The following is a 22,211-nucleotide window of genomic DNA, read 5'->3' on the forward strand; positions in this document are numbered from 1 at the left end:
AAACAAAACATGCAATGGCTACACAATCCACGACGATGGTAAAAGTTTCTTACCATCAACCCAATTGTTTGCTTTTGTCCGCCATGTATTGGCATCACATGTGAGCTGAAAAAAAATAAATAAAAAATCCTCCGACTTTCCGAGCGGTGTTTTTCCGACTTCAGAGGCCATTCACGTCAATGTTCCCAGCCGAGAAAAACATTTTTCCGGTGATTCCAATTAGTCATGATGTGACACATGCATACAGTCATACAAAGACAAAGACAAAGAACTCATTCATTATACACACACACACACGCACACACACACACATCTACTATATATCCACACTTACACAGCCAACAGTAACCATTAAAAATCCTAAGTGAATCAAATGAACAGATGTGGAAGAAGGCTGAGGTCTCACAGTTTATCTCTAACAATGATCAATTTTGATGCAAACAACAACAAAAACTAAAAAGAAGATTTAAATATGATTTATAGAGAAAACAATAAATGACTGAAAATATTTGACTTGCGATGGATTTTTGTAATAACAATTAAATTCAAACTGCTGATCCCAGGTTCAGGCAGCCGTCAAACTTAGGGAACGCATTAAAAACACTGACAAAACAACTTTTTCCAGCTTCACTCACAAATTAACGACCTTGAATATTTGCAGCTGAACTCTTTGTCCACAAGATGAATACATAGAGAAGTGTGTGTGTGGGGGGGGGGGGGGGGGGAGGGGGGGGACAGAGAGAGATAAGGGAGAAGAAGCGAGACTGACGTGTGGAGAGGCAGGTCAAGAGTTATCACCCTGCTTGACCCGAGGCGAAGTGATGGGAGATGTCGTCACCTTTTCGCGAAAAACACAAAGAAAAGAGCTTGGAAAAGGAAAAGGCGATGCGCGGACATCAAAAAACCCCTGGCTGGATTCTATTTCATAAATCATCTGCTTTGTGTGCACGTTGCAAAGTTGTGCATGTGTTTATGCAGCAGAGATCCCTTCTCTCTTTTTTTCCAGAGCGAGAGACATGGGGTGCTGGGTCATATGGTTGTGTTCAGAGGACCCCCACCAGAAAGGACACCTCCTCACTCTTTAATGCTCCCCTCCTGAGGTGTGAGATCATGTCTGCGCCAGGGATGTTGCCAGCAGAACAGGAGAGAACGTGCACAACAAAAAAAAAAAGGCGTGTGCACGTGTATACATGCGTGTGAGCGTGCATATGTAAGCGAGCATGTGTGTGGAGCAGATGGGAGGAAAGAAAGAAATTAGAGAGGGGTAAAAGGAGAGTAGCGACAGAAAGTCTGCGAGAGCATGTGTGTGTGTCTGTGTGTGTGTGTGCAGGACTGAGGGGGCTGTGAGGGGTTAGGGGAAAGCAGAAGGGAGAAGGGAGAGAGAGAGGGGGGAGTAGTGTGGTTAGGCATCCAGAGTCAGTGAACATTTTTCTGGCAGGCCCTCTCTATGCTCCTGGCTGCTTGCCCGGCTCTGAAGCAAACTTAAACAAACTCCTGTTGCAGCCATCTGCTGGGCCCGCGGGATAAATCACAGCACTGCTCGCTCTGTACTGCTCAGCCGCACCACTATCAGGTTACTGTGTTAGTGGCCTCACACACACACACGCACACACACATGCACGCGCGCACACACACACTACACTCAGGCATGCATGCACACATTACAGTCTCTCCTCTCATCCACACACACACACACACACACACCGAGCTACGCGTCAGGCTGGAGCCAGGGCCTGCCATGGGGCTCACACCACCAGGAGAGGCCAGCAACATGTGGCCCCCGCTAATACCACAGGGAGAGATGAAGAGGAAGGGGGAAGGAGAGAGAGAAAAAGAGGGGAGAATGGGGAAAAAGAGGGAGGTGCAGAGAAAGAATGAGGAGGACCGAGGTGACGGGGGGACATGGAGAGAGGGAGGTGGACAGAAGACAGAGGTTGGAGGAGAAGAAAGGGGGGGTGAGAGGAGAAGACCTCTGACACCTAACTCGAGCCAAGTGCTATTTTTAAAGCCCCCCGTGGAAAGAGAAGAACATAAAAAAAATAAATTAAAAAAAGAAACACAGAGAACCCCCTCTGCCTCTGTGGGCTTTCATAACAACTGAGGCATTTTATAACGGGGGCTCTCTTTGAGGAGGAAACGCTGGATTTAAACATCTCATTCCTCCCTCTGTAAGGCTCCTCTCACCTAAAGCCATAACTACCGTAGCAGTAAATCTTGATACAACACCGTGTTATTCCCCAGGAGTTTCATTTTCAACAAGTTAAATCTACTCAGGTGGCTTACCACACTGTATACTCCACCGCGGCCTTGAGGCCGTTCCCTGCACATCGACCGCAACTAGCACATCGTTCCACGCATCACACAACTCTTGACCGTGTGGGAAAAAGGCCACTGACCAAGTTGGCAGGTCATACGTTAGCACACCGCTAGCCTTGTCGTCTTGGATTAGGTTAGGCATGCTTTTAGCAAGTCGTAGACATAACCAGCAGTGGTAAACAGCCACACGTAATCTATATTAATAACATTTCGATGGCACGAAACGGCATACTTGAAAGGGATAATGTAACAAATAAATAATGACAGGCCTTGGGGAAGTATCTGCGGTATCTATCCGTCACACAGCTGGAGAAACTGTATCGGTTTATTTCTGACTCATAGGATGGTCATGTCAGTGTGGGAGACTCTCACCCATGGAAACTATTCACAAAGTCCCTGTAACTCCTGACTGTCTGTCTGTGTGTGTTTGTGTGTGCTTGTGCATTGATGTTTATGTGCGTGCGCACGGCCTGAGAGCTTCTCTGTTGAAAGCTACACCACCTGGCTAACATTTAAGGTCGCTATGAGTAACCTTTCTTTGTTTTCACAATGATCTGCATTACTGGAGGCAACTGGATCACAACTCCAAACTGAGACTACCACAAAGGGTTCAAATCAAAGATGCTCTGAAACTATAAAACACCAATCACAGTCAAAATGTCATGTTTACAACTTATTTTGTATGTATCACCCTAGTTTGTGGAGCTTAAAGGATGAGTTCACCCAAAAATGAACACTCACTCATTTTGCACCCAGCGCAGATAGAAAGACAGGTGTAGATTAGTTGTCAGCATTTTCCTGAACAACTTCCTGAAGTCGATGGAGACTTTTTTTAAAACCGTAGATGAACAACAGCATAAAAAAAACACAAAATGGCTCTATACAGCTTATTCGGTGTAATCCAAGTCTCCAGAAATCCAATGGGATATCAAATTGGTTTGAAAACAGATGCAAGATAGAGCTCCTGCTCCCACTTCAAACAGGGTGTGCGCTAATGAGTTTAGCTGAGCACCTCCGGTTGAGATTTCGGGCTTGAGAGAGGGTGTAAATAACGTCTTCTCAAACTGATTTTGGGATCCTGAGGTTTCCGTGGACTTAGACTACCCCGGATGAGCAGTATAAAACCATTTCATGTTTTGTTTTCAGTTGTTTTTTTTTTACTTTTTCAAACAAGTCCCCATCTACTTCAATGATGTGGGAGGATGATGCAACTCAGTTTTGCTGTGAAAGCTCCAGAAACTTTTTGTGAACTCCAAAAACCTCCCCCATCTTTCCACTGGCAGGCAGGTGAGTAGATAATGACTCAATTTCAATTATCAGGTGAACTCATCCTTGAACATGCTCGCTCCAGATCAGAGAAATTACATATTAGTGTCAGAAGGTTTGGAAAACTGGGTTCAGTATTTCCTGCAGTGACATTGGGGTGAAAGAATCAGTCATAATCTGTACCTGTATCTCACCTTTACTTCTCACATTTGAGTTAAGTGACTTAGGAGCTGCTGTTAGTCTCCTAAAGGGGCGGTCAGTGGTTAAACCCCATGTGACACGGATACAGAAAATGACTCGCTTATGTGTGTCGTCTTGTTTCTGAACCATCTGTGGTCAAATGTTAACCTCTGGTAGGCATTTACACAGAGCACACACACAGAGTATATAGTATATGACATTAGAGCACGTAAGTGGTCACTGCAACCTGAAGATCCACTTTTAGCCCACAGTGCACAGACCACATACTACTAAATGTGTCAGTGCTACTGTATAGACTGTGAGCAGCATTCTTCCAGAGGTATCATGGGAGGCTCAGTCCAGAACTCCCTCTCCGTCTCCTTCTTCCCAGCTGTCCTGGAGCTGGCAGGACAAGCTGAGTATGTCGGAGACCAGGTGGCTGGACGGCATGTGTGGGGGCGTGGGGTGTCAGGGCCAGGACTTGGGGAAGGTGACGGAGGGCGGGGGGGAGTAATTCAAGGAGAGAATGTCTTCTTCAGCCAAAATAAGCCCCCCCCCCCCCCCCGGAAGATCACCAGTAATACTGGTCATTACGTCTCGGCTGATGGGAAGAGGGCCGACTGGCTAGTCGGAGCCAGTGGTTGTCTGGGCGCTGTGAGAGTAGGGCAACAGGGTGAGCAGTATATTTAGTCCACTACAGGGGGCTATTTTAGCTCTCCAGTTGTCTTGACAGCAGGGCAGGAGTCAGTCTTCCCTCTCTTCACCGTGTTAGTGTCAGAGGGCGAACGCGCAGGCAGGAGGACGATTGCACGAGAACAGTAAAACAAAATGAGAAATCAGGAGGAAGAGCCAAAGAAACACATTCACACGGACCTTCAGCAATGCTTGGGAGGTCCAAAAGAGCGAGACTAATGAGCAGCACTTAATAGTAATACATAATATCCAGTCAGCTGAGAGCACCAGTTACACGTTAAAAGTCTGGCAAGGAAATAGGTCGCCATTAGCTACTGTGCCGCCACACACTCCAGCTGTGTCCAGGTGCAGAACCCCCCCCAACACACACACACACACACACACACACTTACACAGCTGTGGCACAAACCAGCTGCATTTGCCAGTGCGAGAGCAAACACCTGCCAGTGCTCCCAACCACCTGGCACACACACGTCGTGCGCACAAACACACACACACAATTACACACGCTTGCAGCTGTTCTTGTATGCAAATGACCGTCAAAGATTACATGTTGTATGCGTGTACGGTTGCGCAAAGTCTGCGAGCGCACGCATTTATATGTGACTGCAGGTGAATGTGCGTTTTAGCCAGAGGGCAGCTGGCAGAGAGAGCGGCGCTATAGCTGCATTACACTCTCCCTGTCCTCTATAATTACCACAGTCTGACCAGGTTTACTACTGTAAAACTGCATCACCACTCTTCCACGTTGGCCTGTCGCCATGCCACGCCATGTTCCAGTATGGCTACGGAGAAGAATTTACTACAAAGCAGATGTACAGTTTAGAAAATGTCTACGGAGGAACCTCAGGGAGAGAGCAGACTGACTGGCCTTAAAATACCCACGTTTAAAAAGAAGCTGACAGTTTCTGAGGGTTTTTTCTGGTTCACACTTTTTTCTGGTTCTGGTACACTCACACAACACACCTCTTGAAAACAAATGGAAGTCTTTTTGCAGCGTAAGATTTTTCAGATATTTTGTGACTTTAGTGAGACTTTATGTAAACAATGTGTTTACTTCAACATATACGTTTTCAACACATAGCATCATGACGGAATGAGTTTGTAGTTAGCGCATACATTACGTCTGACAAATGGTTACAGACCTGGGATTTTTAAATTATGACCATTTCATGGCGTAGAAAACTGGGAAGGCCCCAATTTGCACAAAAAGCCAATTTCGACACTTTTGTTGCTTTAATTAAACGTTTTTTGTTTTTTTTCTTTTTACACATTTACACTATTGCTAACTGGGCATTTTGGGCATTTGGGCACTTCTTGTTTGTCTGGTGTGCTTAATGCTAAAAAGGTTTTAGAACCACTGCATTTAAATTCACTGCTAGTTCTTCTGATTTGCATCTTGTCTGTGATCTTAAGATGTAATTTTTTTCTTGTTAAAACATCTAAGAATTCTGTAGTTGCTTGATCGACATTTGTATTTCCTTGCTACAATAACTGACTACTGCCCTAGCAGGAATCCAAGCTTGAGAAATATCTCACTGGAGAAATGTGGTGAAATTACTACGTCCATGTTACAGAGTCCTCAGAGCCACGCTGTGATTGTCTTTGGCTTTCCCATAATCTAAAGTGAAGTGACAAAGGGGGGGAGTGGGAGAGGGGAAATAAGGCGTAGAGCAGTGTTTTCGTCAACACCATACTAGCGTGGCACACAGCCCAGCCCTAACAAGAGCAAAGAAAGACGGAGCAAAACCAGATCAATGAAGTCAGTATAAAATGGAAGACAGTTGCCAAAAATATCAGATTAAAGGAGAACAATGAAAGACAAGCAGCTAAGCACTTGTCTCCTGCGCAAAAACACCACTTAGGACCCCCGTTACACAAACTCACACTGCACTCCCACTCACATGACTTGGTTCTCACAGGAGCCCGGCTTAATAGTTCACACATAGTTTACTAGACTGTGTCCCTGGCCTGGCCCATCGCACACACACTTTTTTGGTGCCAAATGGGCAGCCATGATAAACACTTTTGAAAAACAGCCTCGCAGCAGGGTCCGCGGCCTCAGGAGTTTAGACGGACACTGCCCTCTCTGTTCTTCTTTCACCCTATCCACTCCAGCGGATTGGGACATTTATTTCAATAGAGGTTTGATTACCAGGTGCACTTAAATACTTTACACTGATATATTTCCTGATCTTCAAATGCATTTCCACGTATAAACAATAGAATTTGGTCTGTGACATCCACAGCTGAAGTAAAAGGTACCAGTAAGTATTTACTCCGGCCATCCACTTGTCTAGGACACCAACTGACATTATGACATTATGGATTTTCAGCTTATAATATGATGCCACAGTGTAAGAAAGAGCTCACAGGTGAGGAACAGCAGTATAAACGGAGCTTGAGCTATGAAGACCCCGTGCCCTCACTGGTGGTTTCGGTTACTGCTGGCTGATTAGATTTCTTCTCAGGTTAGAGCTGGGCTGGAGGTATGCTTGGGTGGTTTCTGAGGTCACCAAACTTCTTATACTAATGGGGGATCTTAAAGGTGTAAGTCTTCCTGCCCCAACAGGTACAACAAAACTGACGAGAAGTGAGAAGAGCGTCTCCTTTACCGCTCTTCTCATTTCTCTTTTTTTTGCCCTCCTCGTTTCCGTCCTCCTTCCTGTGACCCAGAAATCGATCTCAGCGTATCATATTGAGGTGTATCTTGGTTCCTAAAACACGTCTCAAAGAGAAAGGAGGTCAGACAAAGGAGGCTTGCTGGAAGAGCTATGAGCGAGGATACTAATGTGCGCCCTCTGAGGACTTTTTTTCTGCACCTGTCACCAAAAGAGGCGTGACACGCAGCTGGACTGCCCTCTGCTGTTTGTACCGCTTCGCAAGGCGCCATCCTGCATTCTTTAATGATATTTCAGCTCAAAATCACTTCTCATCTGATCTGTGATTATGTGCCACACTGTGTACTGACATGTAAACAAGCAAGATGACACAAACACTGCTATGCTCATCCGACAGAGATCGTAAAATACAGTGGCAGGCAGTGAAAACAACAAAGAAACAGATGATGCAGCTGTGCCACATGTCACATTTTAATTGACGTTGCTCTAAAATACGACTCGACAGCACGGATGTCTCAGTTTGTTCGAGTGCCTGCCGCCTCAACCCCTTTCCTCCTAATGTCTCTTCCTGGCCTTCCTCAAGCTTGCATCTCAGAGGGAGGACAAAGACAAGGAGAAGGAATCGAAGATGAACAAACTGAGAGGAGGTCTAATCAGCAACAATAAGTTTAACCACCTGTGTGAGTGGACCATTGGAGTGCCAGGGATTGGAACTCTGGTTACCAAAATCAATCAAAAGGAAAGCATGATTTAAGTATTTTTGATGAGGATGTTAACTGCACAATCTGTTTGGCCCTCCCCGGTGACTACCCATAAGCCCATTGCAAACATAAGGCTGCAGGCAATAGGAGGTGGACGCTTCTCATGAGGGGCACTTGTTAGACGACACTGACAGACATAATGTTATTTAATATATTCTATGGATGAATGGAGGGATGGATGAATGGATAGGAAGATATTGTTTATGAATTGATGGATAGATGCTTGAGTGGAGGGTTGGATGTATGGATAAGATGTTTTTTTAAAAAAACAAAAACAGGTTTTTTGTATGTTATTTTAAAGGCCCCTCTAGGGACGGGCATTGGAAATTAGCTAAGGCTATAAATGCTATGATGCTTTCTGTTGGATTGTTGTACAACCCACATGATCTGTATCTGTCCCTATTAAATAAACCATATATAATGCCCACATAATAATAAAGAACATTTTTTGAAGTCAGATTCTAAGCAGGTGTGTCAGAATCCCTTCCCACCAATTTGCCACACAGCCTTTGCCGACCCTGTCGCCGAGCGCTCAGCCCGTATTGATATCCCCGCTCTGTTTGGCTCTGTCGGGTTAAAAGGTCAGCGAGCCTTCATCTGTCAGCCACAAACTAGCTCGGAGGTCTGCAGCCAGACAAGCCCCAAAACCCCCCCAACGTCTTTGTCAACCCCACTGCCTCTACCGATGCCGTCACTTCGTCAAGTAACCGAAAAAAGTGTGGCAGTGGCGCCACACTTCTCTTGCCGTCGCTCACTCTCGTGTGCACTCAATGACATTCCTTTTCTGTACCAACACAGGATCTGCGGAAAACTTCTGAAACCGCTCGATCCAATCACTCTTTCCTTGCCCCTTTGGCACTCTGGTGCCTCCCCTCAGCAATCATCTGCCTGGAATTTTAACATTAAAGTGAATGTTATCATCCTGTTTGGCATATGTTGACCCATTTAGACTGCCAAACGATGAACGCATTGAAATCGAAAATATCAAAACAATCAGATTCAGGCCATGTGGGATGAATGGAAAACAATTCTCTGAGTGTCGAGGACCTGATTAATAGCTCGCTAACTACTGCCGAATGTTTAGATGGCAGTGGAATTACAGTTTTATAACAATCATGAATGCTAACTTTATTTAAAATTTTATTGATTAAAATGGTGCAGTGATGTAATCTAGTCCAAATGTCCACAAATTAAAGGTGTGTCTCTGTAAAACAGCTACGCTAAGCTAATGGAAGAAAGCCACAATCGAAAGCAAGCTCACTAGCTAAGCTAGCTAAGTAAATTTGTTGTTTACACAATGAATGAATGAATGAATGAATGAATGAATGCTTTATTTCAAACATGTGAAAAATATATTACACTTGAAGCACTAGTCATTAAACCCTTTGTATGTTTGAAAAGGAGTAGGAAGAAGCATTAGCTTATTAATTCCTACCCCTTCTCCACTTAGTACCTAGTACTATAGGTTATCTTACTTCCTGTGTATCCTGTTTTTTATTTTATTTTTTTATTATTATTTTTTTTTTAATACTCTCAACAAAAACAATCACCAACAAACAACACAATAACCGCTTGTGTAAAAATAAAATAAATGACAAGTATGGCAAAATGTGAGAACCCTAGTGTTTGTCATACCCCTCTTCTGCCCTGTACCTTGTAAATACCGTCTGTTTGTACCGCTGTTTGAATCTGCTCATGGTTGGACATTGTCTGAGCTCCTCCGCTAGTCTGTTCCACAGTTTTACTCCACATATTGAAATGCAAAAGGTTTTTAAAGTTGAGCGTGCATACAGATGTTTTAGATTCAGTTCCCCCCTCAGATTATATCCCCCTTCTCTCGGAAAAAAACATGCTTGAATATTTACTGGTAATATGTTGTTTGTTGCTCTATACATGATTTGTGCTGTTTGGAAGCTTACCAGATCAGTGAGTTTCAGTATTTTTGATTTTGAGAATAAGGGGTTAGTGTGTTCTCTGTAACCAGTGTTTTGAATTATCCTGATTGCTCTTTTTTGCAGAATCGACAGTGGTTGTAGTGTAGATTTATAAGTATTGCCCCAAATCTCTGCACAGTAGCTCAAATACGGTAATATCAGTGAATTGTAAAGAATGTGGAGTGATTTGTGGTCCAGAAAGTGTTTTGCCTTACTTTACTTACTTTGCCTTACTTTACTTACTTACAATAAATGTCTACAGACTGTAATTTAAAATTGTAAACAAAAAGTCTATTAATCGCTAGGGGAGGCTGTCTTTTCTCTCGTGTTTCCTTTAGTTGTGTTTGAGGATAAGGAGGAGCAACTCAGCCTTGCAGCCAGTCTGTCCCTGTGGCCAACTGTGGTACTGCAACATAAACCATTGAACAGCATTTCCCTTGCATAGGCTACCACTATTATAAAATTATAAAACATGAATGACTGTATCTGCAAAACTTCCACTAGAGCGCAGAGAAGCTATTTTTATGTGCGTGACATCACCCCAATGTAAAGTATATGGGCTGGAAAGCAAACCAGGATCTTATTTGTGCCAGTTGAACTAACTTTTTTTTTACTAACTTTACATGATTGACTTTTCTCCGATGTAAGGTCTGCAGGACTGCCAGGCTCAGGCCAATTCATGTTTAACGGGCAGAACAACACAGAGCCAGGCAGAGAGATAACTCTTGGCATACGTGCTGCGTGACTGACTTTCACTGGAATTAATAGACGCCATCTTGGAGTCCTAAATCAAGTTCCCTTAATACATCGGTGACGTTTCGCATAGTTGGCAAGTATGGGTACATGTACTGTATGTACTGTATGCCAGCTGTGGAAGCTGGTAACTGTAGCCCCGATCAGTGGAGAGCTATGGGACAGGTCTGGGGTTTTGTGGTGTCCCACAAACTGGCACTGGTGGAGCTCCCTCTTTGCAGGATTGAGACTTAAAAAGGAGAGACAAAGAACGAAAAAGTGCAACACCTCCAATTCATCTGCTCCACACGGGATCTGATCTCTCCATTCAGATATGGGCAAGAAATGCAGCACCGAGGGCTGCAAGCGGGGAAAAGAGGGTGATTAAAGCTCTGAGCGCTAAATCAAAACCCACCTCCAGCAGCTTTGAAATTAAGCCCCTCAAATACCAGAGGATTCCCCATGAAACGCAAAGGCTGTCCGTCAGGCCGCACTGCCGGCAGAGGACAGCTGCAGGAACTTTACAGGATTCGTGCAATATGAACATGGTTTTGACTAAAACGCACACTCATACACACAGGCACGCAAGCAGAGGAGCTCACACCACATGTTAATCACCTCATATGCCTCAAATTAACACAGTTTTAATAGAATCCCCCCTTTTTCTGAGTCGAACGGGCTCTACGGGAGGCACGCTGTAATATTTGCTTCTATGATGAATTGATGAAAGTGGGATTCTTTTTTTTTTCTTCTGTATTCCTCTGGCTGCAATTTAAATCCCATTAACCCCCTCACCTTCTCCCTGCCTCCTACTCTTCTCTCCCTCTTCCACGTCTTCTTCTTCCAATAATTCACTCCATAATAATCTTTCTCTCCTGTTTTTTTTTTTCTTTTTTTTTCTCAACTTCACGTCCAGATCTGATGTGTAATTCTGCCCTCACTCCTTCTTTCACTACCCTATTAATCTTGCTCCGGCGACACTGTCAAGATGCCGGCGTGTTTTCCCTGTGACAGCAAATACCTCCATTACAGGATATGGGCCGTGCAGCCAGAACACAGTCGATCTCTTACGCCGAAACACACATGAATGCACGGTACGCGCGCACGCACATAAAAAGAACAGCATAGCAGCGCAGGAAAACACAAGCCGACACACACACACACACACAGACTCACACACAGCAACCGAATGATTGGGCTCAGGTCAACAATAATCATCCACTCGAAACAGTCACTCAGCAGACCACCGTACAAAGATAAACACCCATGTGTGGATACACACCACACACCATATACACCAACATGTACGAGTAAGACAGGCTCAATATGTTTGTGTATTCTGTATCTTTGTACAATTATGTCGTATTTATCTTTGCAGACCTTGACTAATGATTGATTTATTTGCTGTTTTAGTCCCTCGTGTCCTTGTGCAAGCAGAAGACACACTGTCGACAATAGAGGGATAATGCGGGTTTAAGCTAGAGGCTTCGCTTCTATGCATTGACATCAGAGGAGTGCAATCAAACCCAGTCCTTACAACAACAACGTTTTTGCAGTGCTTGTATCTAATCAGTGTAAGAATCATATAACCCTGATATCATGTGTTTATTTAGGGGACTGAGTATTAGACCACTCCATCATTTGTTCACCGTTTCTCTTGTTCTTGCTTTTCTCACTTTAATGTTTCTTCTTTTGGCCATTTTTTTTTTTTTAAAAGTGACTTTTGCTTCCATTGTTCACAGGAAATGTATCATAAAAAACTTGAGTGCATGCCCCGCCCCTGGTGCTCATAGGGATTCATTTACAGAAATTCATGCCCGACTGTTTTCCTCGTCAGTTAATCCAGCGCAGGGCCACAAGATGATTCAATCTGGGAAAGAGTTCCTCCTCCACACAACCATCCCTTACTTTACCTGCACTAATGTGCATTTTTTTTGTTCAGATGCGAGGTATTCTGACAGGAATCTGACCCTTCATCTGACCCATAAGTAAATCCACAACAGTCCCATATGACTCTGCCTCTCATTATATGCAGTTTACCCTTAGAGGATGGATTCACATTTTCTGAAGATACACATGCCCATATGTACAATGAAAATAGTTGTTTTAGTTGTTGCTGTAGTTATTTCTCCCCTGAAGAGATCTCTTACTTACTCCAATGTGAGAACGTGTCTTCTTTTAGAGCAAAAAACACATTCCAAAGTTCATCCAAAGTTGATATGCCGTCAGAAATAGTCAATTCACAAAGTTTTTTAGTTTTTTTTTTTTAAGTCAGATTATTTCATTACAAAAAAATCCCCCTTTTTTTCCCCACACACTGTGTTTCGGTGCTGAGCTACAGCCAGGGGCAGTAAAACAAAAAGCACTTGAGCTGCAAACACTTTAACCCGTCTCTCTTTTTAATGCATACGCTTCACCCCCTAGACACATTAAATGCAGAATGTGTCCGACATAAGGCAAAGACCTTGTAAACATGACCCTCACTGTGTTGCACTTCAGAGGAGCAGCCTCCCGGCTTAGTATACCATCCTGCCGCCATCTCATCAAGCATGATCAAAACAATCTTTGCACCCACAAAACGACACGCGGGCGACCCTTCTAAGGAATCGAACACTAATCGGTGGACATCTGTTTAACAGAGAGTGCAAGTGAGGATCTGCTGACCAGCAGGCCCTCCCCAGACGCCAGGTGGTGGTCTATACTTACACACCTGTCAAAGGTCAGGTCCGACGTACTAATTAAACACACAGCAGCAGAACGGAGAACACGAGAACCACCCATCAGTTCTGTTTGTGTGCATGTGTGCCACTAGAGTGTCCCCGTGGCAGATCTCATTTCATGGGATAATCCATATCTTACCAAGCAGGGAAAACAGACGACATCCACCCTGTCACACTCCACATGAAGTGATGTTTACACCATAGTGAGCAAGTATAATGACTGAAAATGGAGGTCTCATTAGAGCCTTAATCAAAGAGTAAAATCATCTTTGTCTTGGTTATGTCTCTGAATTCTGAATATTAAACATGCCTGCTGCAGCTAGGAAAAGCTAGAATAGAATAGAATAGAATAGAACAGAATAGAGCATGTGGGTGTGTGTTTATCTTTGTACAGCCCCCTCCAGCAGGCACACTTGGGGGGCTAAGGGGAACCAGATGGGTACTCCTTCCTGACAGCCCAAGCCCCAGCGATGACAGACCCTCTCAAGCGTAAGGCTTGACACTAGAGGACAAAGCACCTGTTCCCCTGGCGCTCTTTCGCACCTCCCCTTCCCCACACTGGCACACTCTAAGCCATGAGGTCATTGGCTCACTCAGGCCAAAACTGACTGTGCCACCTGCAACCCTCCCTGCAACGAAAAATGATCCCCCGAAACCCTCGCCTGCCCCGACACCCTATCACACCCCGTCCTCGAAGGGCAGAACAGCTGGTCTAATAATACTTTATATCAGGAGTATCCCCCGGACATTTGATTATGAGCTCATCCACTGGCTCTCATGCGAGTGCTCAGACGGATAATGAAGACTTGAGTTTGGAGATGATAGCCGCAAAACACTGTCACTCCAAACACTTAAGAGGGAAGACGAGGCGGACATCTCCAGACAGCTGGTGTGAGTGTGCAACATACTGAGTTTTGCCTGAGTGTGAATGGCATCCACAGATGTTCTTCACGTGTCCTGTACGGACGGACGGTCCATGTGTGTTCGCATGAGAGAAGCCGTTCACAGAGCCAACCGGCTGTCTAACCGCTCCTCAGATCTTCATCAACACGTCTTCAGCTTCATTTGCCGCAACCTGGACGCCCGCGTAGCCCCGGCGGTGTCCGACTTCCATCTACTACCGCTCTTGAATGAGCTTTTTAAAAGACAAGAAATGGGTTTTGCGCGTGTTATTAAAAGAGGAGCGGGAAAGGAACTAGAAAAATGCCAAGGAAGTGAATAACGACAGAACAATCCTTCTTCAGAGGAAGCGTGTAAACACATTGTTCCCTGAGCCAGCCCATCTGGAACAAGCATCACTCGTCAGAATCTTATTACAACATCAACATGCAGTTCCTTGTCCTGAATATGAATTAAAAAAACAACATTACATTTACAAGACACGCCACGCACTTGCTGTAATGTGCAAAGTCTTTAAAACACACGTCACCGCCGGAGTTAGCTCGACATGGGAAGACCTAAAGCCAGAACGAGTTTGTGCAACTGGAGTGTGGGGACGAGGATGGGGGAGTCGCACACATCGACAGCGATCAATTATTATTGATATTGCCGTTCGCAATCATGTGTGTAATTGGGGGAATGTATTGTAATTAACTGGCCATCTATTCAACATGGAAAAGGCAGTACTGGATACCACCTCAGTGCTCAGGACTTTCTGAGCACATGTCTTCATTATCATCAGGCGGAGACATTCAGTGTGAGTCATGTTTCCGAGTGTGGTTGAGTCTCTTTGTGCCTTACGAGGTCGTCGTGGGTAATTTAACCCAAATATTGACCAGAGGTGGAAAGTAACATATGCTTTGGTAGATTGTTTGGGTATCTGTACTTCAGTATTTATCTTCCTGACAACTTTTTCCTTTGACCTCCTACATTTCAACACAAGCGTCTGTTCTTTCCACTCCTTAAATATTCAAAACAGACCAACTTACTTTAGTTTATTGATTATTTGTATTTTGGCCATTGCCGCCTTCCCAGCATGACCAATACTGATGTCAGCCATCAGTGCATATCACACGAGGCAGATGTAGCGAGATGGAAACAGAAAGAGCGCCAGTGTCCCGTGTCTTCAGAGACCCTGCAGCCCTCCGCTTGGGTTTCCTTATTTTCTCGCGCTTTTGCTGTGTTTGAGATGCTTTACAGTACCAACCCAAGAGATCTGTTGTTTGTTTTTCCGGTGCGTTTACGAACAGCTTGGTCAAATCCTACTGATTCTCCCTTGAAGTTTAATTGTCTATGAATGACATTAATGTGACGTGAGGTTCAGTTTGCTTTGCACAGACATGTCGGACAGAAATGTCTTTCAGGAGGATACGTTTTGCTTTTATCCTCTGAGAACATATCAGAGCCTGTACTGTCCTTACTCTCACTTAAGTAATGATACAGGGCCAATCTGCACTGTGTTTGTCTATTCTTTTTGATATATCATATTAATCTTACATATACAGACTTACAGAGACCCCTTCCCTTATTTAGGGACGGGTTGAGTTGTTGTTTTAGGAGGAAATGAGGTCCGTAAACAAAGGAAATAAAGTAGACGCCGGGTATTTGCATCTGTGTTATGATTGTTGTCATTATAAAAAAGAAATATGGAAACAACTTCCAAGTAACTTCCTCGAAACACCATTTTAAGATTGTCAACATGCTCAAACCAAAACAAACTCTTCGGCACCGGGTGAGACATACTCAGTCATGCTTGCTCAAATAAACACTCTCTCACTCTCTAACTCACTCTCTCTCTCTCACACACACACACACACACACACACACACACACACACACACACACACACACACACACACACACACAGCAAACACAAGGCTGGCCCTGGCCCCTCTGATCCCCGTAGTTCTCCTCTGGTGTTTACAGAAGTGGGTTTTGATGAAACTCTTTGTCTCATCATTGTTCATTCCAGCTGTGTAAGCCTCCCAAACTAAGCCTCTCAGCCTCCATCCACACACACACACACACACACACACACACACACACACACACACACACACACACACTCACATTACTGTTTGAGAACTATTCTTCAGCAAAATGTAGAATCCAGTACTCTGCAACACAGTAAGCAGTTTGAAGGATAGATGGATGCATTTAAGCAAAGCACTAAATGGTCAAAAGAACAAAAAGCACCGTGTGCATCATGATTGCATCTGTTGATCACCCTGCAAAATGTCACAATCATCCCCTGCCAGGTGACTCAGAGATCGTATGAGGGCAAACCCAGTCTGCACCCCTCTGTGGAAACGTAGTGGAGATTAGAAGCTGACAAGTGATTTAAACAAAGCTTATCGATGCCTTTATTTACATTTGAAGACACTGGGAGAAAGAGCATGTTGGGCTGGGTGTCTCATCGGGCAGTCTGCTTTGGTCTTACCTTGTGTCTTGACTGTGGCGAGGCCGATTCTGCTTCTTTCCTCTCCCCGTCTGACGCTCCGCGTCCCAGCCTATCCCTGTCCTGCTGCATGCTCTGTCCCACCTGCACCATGGCCTTACATTCCACACATGCTCCAATCACCAGCCTCCTCCCGTCATCCACCAGGAGCGTGCGTGCGCTGCGAGGTGCGTACAGGAACACGGGCAGCCGGGCCACGGTGACGGCGCACAGCCTGGCCAGCCGGCGCTGCTCCTGCCTGCAGAAGAAACACACGAAAGCCTCACAGCTGTACTGGCGGGCCCAAGGGGAGCTGGGCGGCTGAGGGTTGGCACTGGATAAACTAGAGGTAGAGGGGGTGGAGGGACCGGGGCCCCTGCTCTCATGTTGGGCCCACTGGGCGTGTAGGTCGTGGTAGCAGAGTTGACAAGCCGACACCAGGCCTGTGGCATCGACCGGCTTGGCACGGGGAGCAGGAGGGTGGACGGTGAGAAAGGGGAAGAAGGGCTCCCTCTCCCCGCAACGCCCCGGCGGGTTGACATGCAGCTGGTACTCTCCTCCTGCACACAGCTCGGCTCCACAAAGGTAACACACCGACATGGAGCTCCCAGGGCGAGAGGCCACACCTGTCTGGGAATGGGCCGATCCAGAGCCCTCTATGGACATGACAGCATGGTACCTGACCAAAAAGGAGCTGACAGAGGTGATGAGGTCCTCGCTAAGGCTGAGTCGATATGCACCCCAGATCTCCTCAAGGATGACATGGCACTGTGGGCAGCAGTGTACACGGCCGTTCCTCACCCCCTGGGCGTTCGGTGGGCAAGGCAACATGTTGATGAAAGGGAAATACATGGCACCACGGGATTTGCCAACACCCGCCTGTGCATATGCTACTCTCATATCTCCTCCACACTCCTGGCCACAAAGGAAACAGGCCTCATGAGAAGCCCTGGGGTCAGACATACACTCCATGGACTCCGGGGGTCTCCCCTCCTGAGGAGATATCTGGGAAGGATGGAGGGAGCTGGTGCCCTGGTTGAGGGGAACTACATACAGGCGCTGGAGGACAGGCACATCCGCCAGCTGGAAGCTCTGCCACTGCTGCATGAGGGAGGTGTGGCAGCTGCCACAAACTAAGGTTGTACCTGCAGGACTGATGGGCACTGCACCCCGGGGAGGGGAGTGAAGCCACAGGAAGGGAAAGAAAGGCTCGCCCTGTGCCCTCTCCTGTTTCTGAACGCTGACTTTAAAGCGGCCATCATGTCTGAGCCCGGTGCCACAGATATAACAAACCACCTCCTCTGGAGGACAGGTATCCACATTGTGGTGTGACTGGGCACCTTTCCTCGCTGAGAGGTCTCTGGCAGGTCTGAGCTGGGGTCTTGGGCCTGCTCTGCTGTCATACATGTCATCATCACTTGTGATGTTAATCTCATCTTCATCAGAGTTGTCATAGTGATTCTCCCTGGAGACAGCTGCGTTGCATTTGGTGCTGACAGAGCCAACAGATGACAGCGCAGTGTTGGGGTGACCCTCGCCTCTTCCCCGGTGCAGGAGCGACTGATGTCTGGATGAAGCGCAGCTGCTGTCGGCAACACGCTGCATCTGACGCGGCTCCGCATGTCTGACATTCCCCTCCTCCAGCCATCGCCTGTTGCGCATAATGACCCCGTTGTCTTGCGCAGGTGTGTCAGAGGGAGGACTGCCATAGCATCGCTGAGGGAATCTCTCCTGGGACTTTGCCAGAGATTCTGATGATTGACAGACATTATTCATAATTTTAGCACCGCGCCTCAACGGCACAGCGCTCTCCGCTTTTGGCGATCCCTGCGCCCCATAAACACCCACCGGGTATCGGACTGCCCGCTGTGAATCCGGGCTGTTTTTAACACTGATGACATTGTTTTTCCTGCCACAGTCTCTTGGCGATTTGCCAGACGCCCTCGGGCACTTGTCTTTGCCCACGCCGGCTCTGTCGACTAGATCCATCTCCTGGTCGGACATGTTCTCGTTTTCGGAAAAAGACGAGAAATCGGACTCTGCGCCCCCGTCGTAGTTCTGGCTGCCGACGCTGATCCTCCTCTCCAGGTCATACGAGATGTTCCACTCCTGCGGGACCCGCCGAGAGTCGCACTGGTAGGGTCGTTTCAGCCAGTACATGCGCTTCTCGATGGGCGTCCTGCTCCGCTCGAACGAGTTCCACTGCTCGGTCAGGAAGCAGTGGCACACGGCGCACACCAGCGTATGTCCGTCCGGGCTCAGCTCACACGCACCCGGTGCTGGCTCCTGATTCTGCAGAAACGGGAAAAACGGCGCCCTCTCTTTTTGATATGTCACTTGTAGCCTCAACTCCTTCCCCGGTGTCACCCCGCTCCCACATATGAAACAGTGAACCAGTCCCCCTAATCCATTCCGATCACTCCTGGACGCGTTACCGGGCAATGGGCTTTCATCACCGGGCATAGCTGCGGCCATGAGTCGGTGTTTCCGAGATAAGGGTGCCAGGTCCTTGTCACAGGGGGAGTTCATCTTCTAAAAACACCCGAGGACGGGCTACATGGCACGGTGGCGAACAGCCGAGTCCCCTGCTTCACTTTATCTGCAGGTCAGGAAATCATACAATCACAGAGGTCCGAGCTACTCACTGGATGATAAGACGGGCGATAGTCCATTGAAACGCCAGCGTGCAGCGAAGGCAGCGAACCGTTAACTGTTATCTTCCGAGGACAGGGAGCAGCTCACTCACAAACACCCACGAAACATCCCAGAAGTCTGTCGTCCGCATGTTTGCACTGGGAAAAGATCCGCATGGTAAATAGAAAGAAAAAAAAAAGTGACAGGAGAGAAGTCGGGATCACGGGTCGCCCCTCTCCAGCGAACTTTTTTCCAGTCTGCGCTCTGCAAACTTTGGCTGCTAACTCGCTCGCACTCTACGCAGCGCCATCCCCGATTCATGGGACCCGCTCCGACACCCCCAGAAAGGCTTTACCCCCACCCACCCCCCCTGCCTGCCTGCCTGCCCCCAGTAATATATATATATATATATTTTTTTTTTGCAGAGATTATATGAGCACGCACTCCTGCAGTAGCTGCCCGTGCGTCAAAGTACTGACCGTGCACAGGATGTCCACAGTCTAACACGCACGAGGGGGGGGGCGTGTGTTTTCCGCCTAATAGACAGGTTTCCCAACGTGTCAGTGTAATCATTTGCGAGCAAAAACTTCTAAAACTCCTTTACATCAGGCTTTATTGGACTATTTCAGAACGATTACCTGTGAGAGAGAAGGTGCTCACTGTGGAAATGGAATCAGTTTTTCTCCCACAGACGCACAGAGCTGCATGAGGGAGATGGAAGGAGAGGAAGGTGGGGGTAGTGTCATTTTCTTAAAGCAATTTTTATTTTATCTCTGCTCAATATAAAATAAGAATTATGCTCTCAACATACTGAAGACCAAAGTGGTTTTCTTATGTATGATATAAGGACAAGTAAGACAATCACTGAGCAACATGAGATGATACTGATGGCATTACATTCAGGCCTCAGGCAACTCATTACCAATGAGAACAGAGCTTGATTTTAAAATGTACAGCTAATTACTTCGAGCAAATACGTGTAAATTAAGCACAAGTGTTAAACACAAAAACGATAAGCTGCATAAATATCCCATTCACACCCACTGAAAGGTAAGATGGAAGGTCCATCCTGTCTCATGAAGAGGGAAAAACGTTTTGATAAATCTGTCACTGAAATGTCCCAATCAGAGGAAGGATACAGGAACATGAGGCGCTGAATATCCAGCTAAGTACTAATAAGTCAGGTCAATGATTTGAAAAAAAAACACAAAAAAAACAAAACAAACAAAAGCAAGCATATGGTCCAGCTGTACGTCTGAGCCGGCTGTCCTGAGCTGAACCCGACAAAGGGAGGCCGGCAAGATACTGACAACTCTGAAGGAGACATGTATTTCCTGGCTTGGATGAGAGGGACCGTAGCAGACTTATGAGACAATAAAAAGCAGATAGCCACTTTTAAACAAAACTGAAAATCACATCTAGGGACTCATTTTTAAAAAATGTTCTCAGATTTCGACATGAACTCAGTCTTAGGTTCGGGTACTTAGAGTAACTCCATCAGTTTGACACATTAAAGTGTGTTTACAGGTCTCGGTGAGTACTAATGCATCTGTGAAAAAAAGTAGTATGAAGTCTGTTGTGGCTCCAGAGGACGCTGCATGTAATCTGATAGACTGACTCCAGTGATGTCGCTCAGTGGCTAAGTTGCATTGTGGGTAATATAGGAACCAGGTATTGAAAAGGAAAAAAAGATCATTTTTGATCATTTGTTGTTTTTATTATGACTCCAACAGTGTTATAGGAGATGACCTGGCACCTACATTACCCACAATGCAATATAGCCATTGAGTGATATCACTGGAGGTAGAATTTATCAGATCATATCTTCTCATAGAGACGGATGACAAGAGAAAATCTAACATTTCGGGAATAGAGATGATGGCGATGGCAGAGAAGATTCAAGTCAGGCAACATTTGTTATTCAGAGGCGTAAACAGTGGGCAGACGAAAATAAGTCAAACAGCTTGGGAGTGTGTCGCTGCTGCATATTGTTCGTAAAGCTCATACATAGTCACCACAGGCCTGGACGCACATGTCCCAAACTGCAATACCCTTCATAACCAGCAGGAAAACCAACTAGCGTTTATTTCGATAAGATCATTTCCATCAATCATCAATCAAGTCACAGACTTGGACTTGCAATGCTATACTGCCACAGGAGCAATTTGGGGTTCAGTATCTTGCCCAAGGATATTTCGAGGTGCAGGGTGCTGGAGACCGGGAATCAAAACCAGTGACTTTCCGTTTATTGGGCGAACTGCTCAATCTCCTGAGCCACAGCCGCCACAGGCACCTAATAATTTCTTATACGTGGTTTTCTGCTCAAGGCGTACAGAGATTGAAATTGATTGTTTTATAAATGAGGTCCCAGGGCTATGAAAAAAACTTAAACAACGCTCACCAGATGATTCTCTGGTGCCTGGTTCATAACACATCAACATCGAGGCATGTATGTGTTTGGGACAGTGGTGACACTTTGCACGTTTGGTCTTTTTTGTCAATATGTGTGTCTGTCATCACTGTGATCTCATCCTCCAAAAAGTTTATGGACCTTTTTGTCCTTTGACTAAACTCTACTTTGTGCTAGCGTCACATAACGGGAAATCGCAAGGCAGTCGCTGTCAGTTTAAGTCGATATAAGATTTATAAATCACATGTGCATATGTTGCAAATGCAATTCCTAAAACCTGCTCAAGCAAACACCTTTATATGAATCGAAGCACAGTCGTTAAATGGTCTCAAGATGAAGTTCAGGTAAAAAACTTAAGAAAGTGTTTTATAAATGTGACCCCAGTTCTCTTAACGCCAAAACTAACCTTTTTGCCAAAAGCTGCACATCTGTAGAAGCATTTCCCACCATCGTGCTGTGAGGACGCCTCACCGCAGAAGGCCCCCGGAGGGCTCGGAGCACAATGAATACAACGAATTCAGAAAGATCTTTTGGCAGAAATCCTTCTGCAGTTTGCATGACAGCCGTG

At 45.9% G+C, this 22,211-nt stretch overlaps 1 protein-coding gene across 2 annotated transcripts in view; it reads right to left on the reverse strand.

Annotated features, from left to right (window-relative positions):
• gse1b (Gse1 coiled-coil protein b) overlaps positions 1-19,512 on the reverse strand; it is a 186,785-nt gene extending 167,273 nt beyond the window's left edge. The window contains exon 1 of one of the 2 annotated variants that reach the window (XM_030413892.1): positions 16,603-19,512. In XM_030413892.1, the coding sequence (XP_030269752.1) occupies positions 16,603-19,128 (2,526 nt within the window). In that variant the 5' untranslated portion in view covers positions 19,129-19,512. The remainder of the gene's footprint in view (positions 1-16,602) is intronic. The other variant, XM_030413891.1, reaches the window with a different exon arrangement.
• Between the last annotated feature and the right edge of the window lie 2,699 nt (positions 19,513-22,211).

The sequence above is a fragment of the Sparus aurata genome, chromosome 4 (genome assembly GCF_900880675.1).
Source record: "Sparus aurata chromosome 4, fSpaAur1.1, whole genome shotgun sequence".
NCBI lineage: Eukaryota > Metazoa > Chordata > Actinopteri > Spariformes > Sparidae > Sparus > Sparus aurata.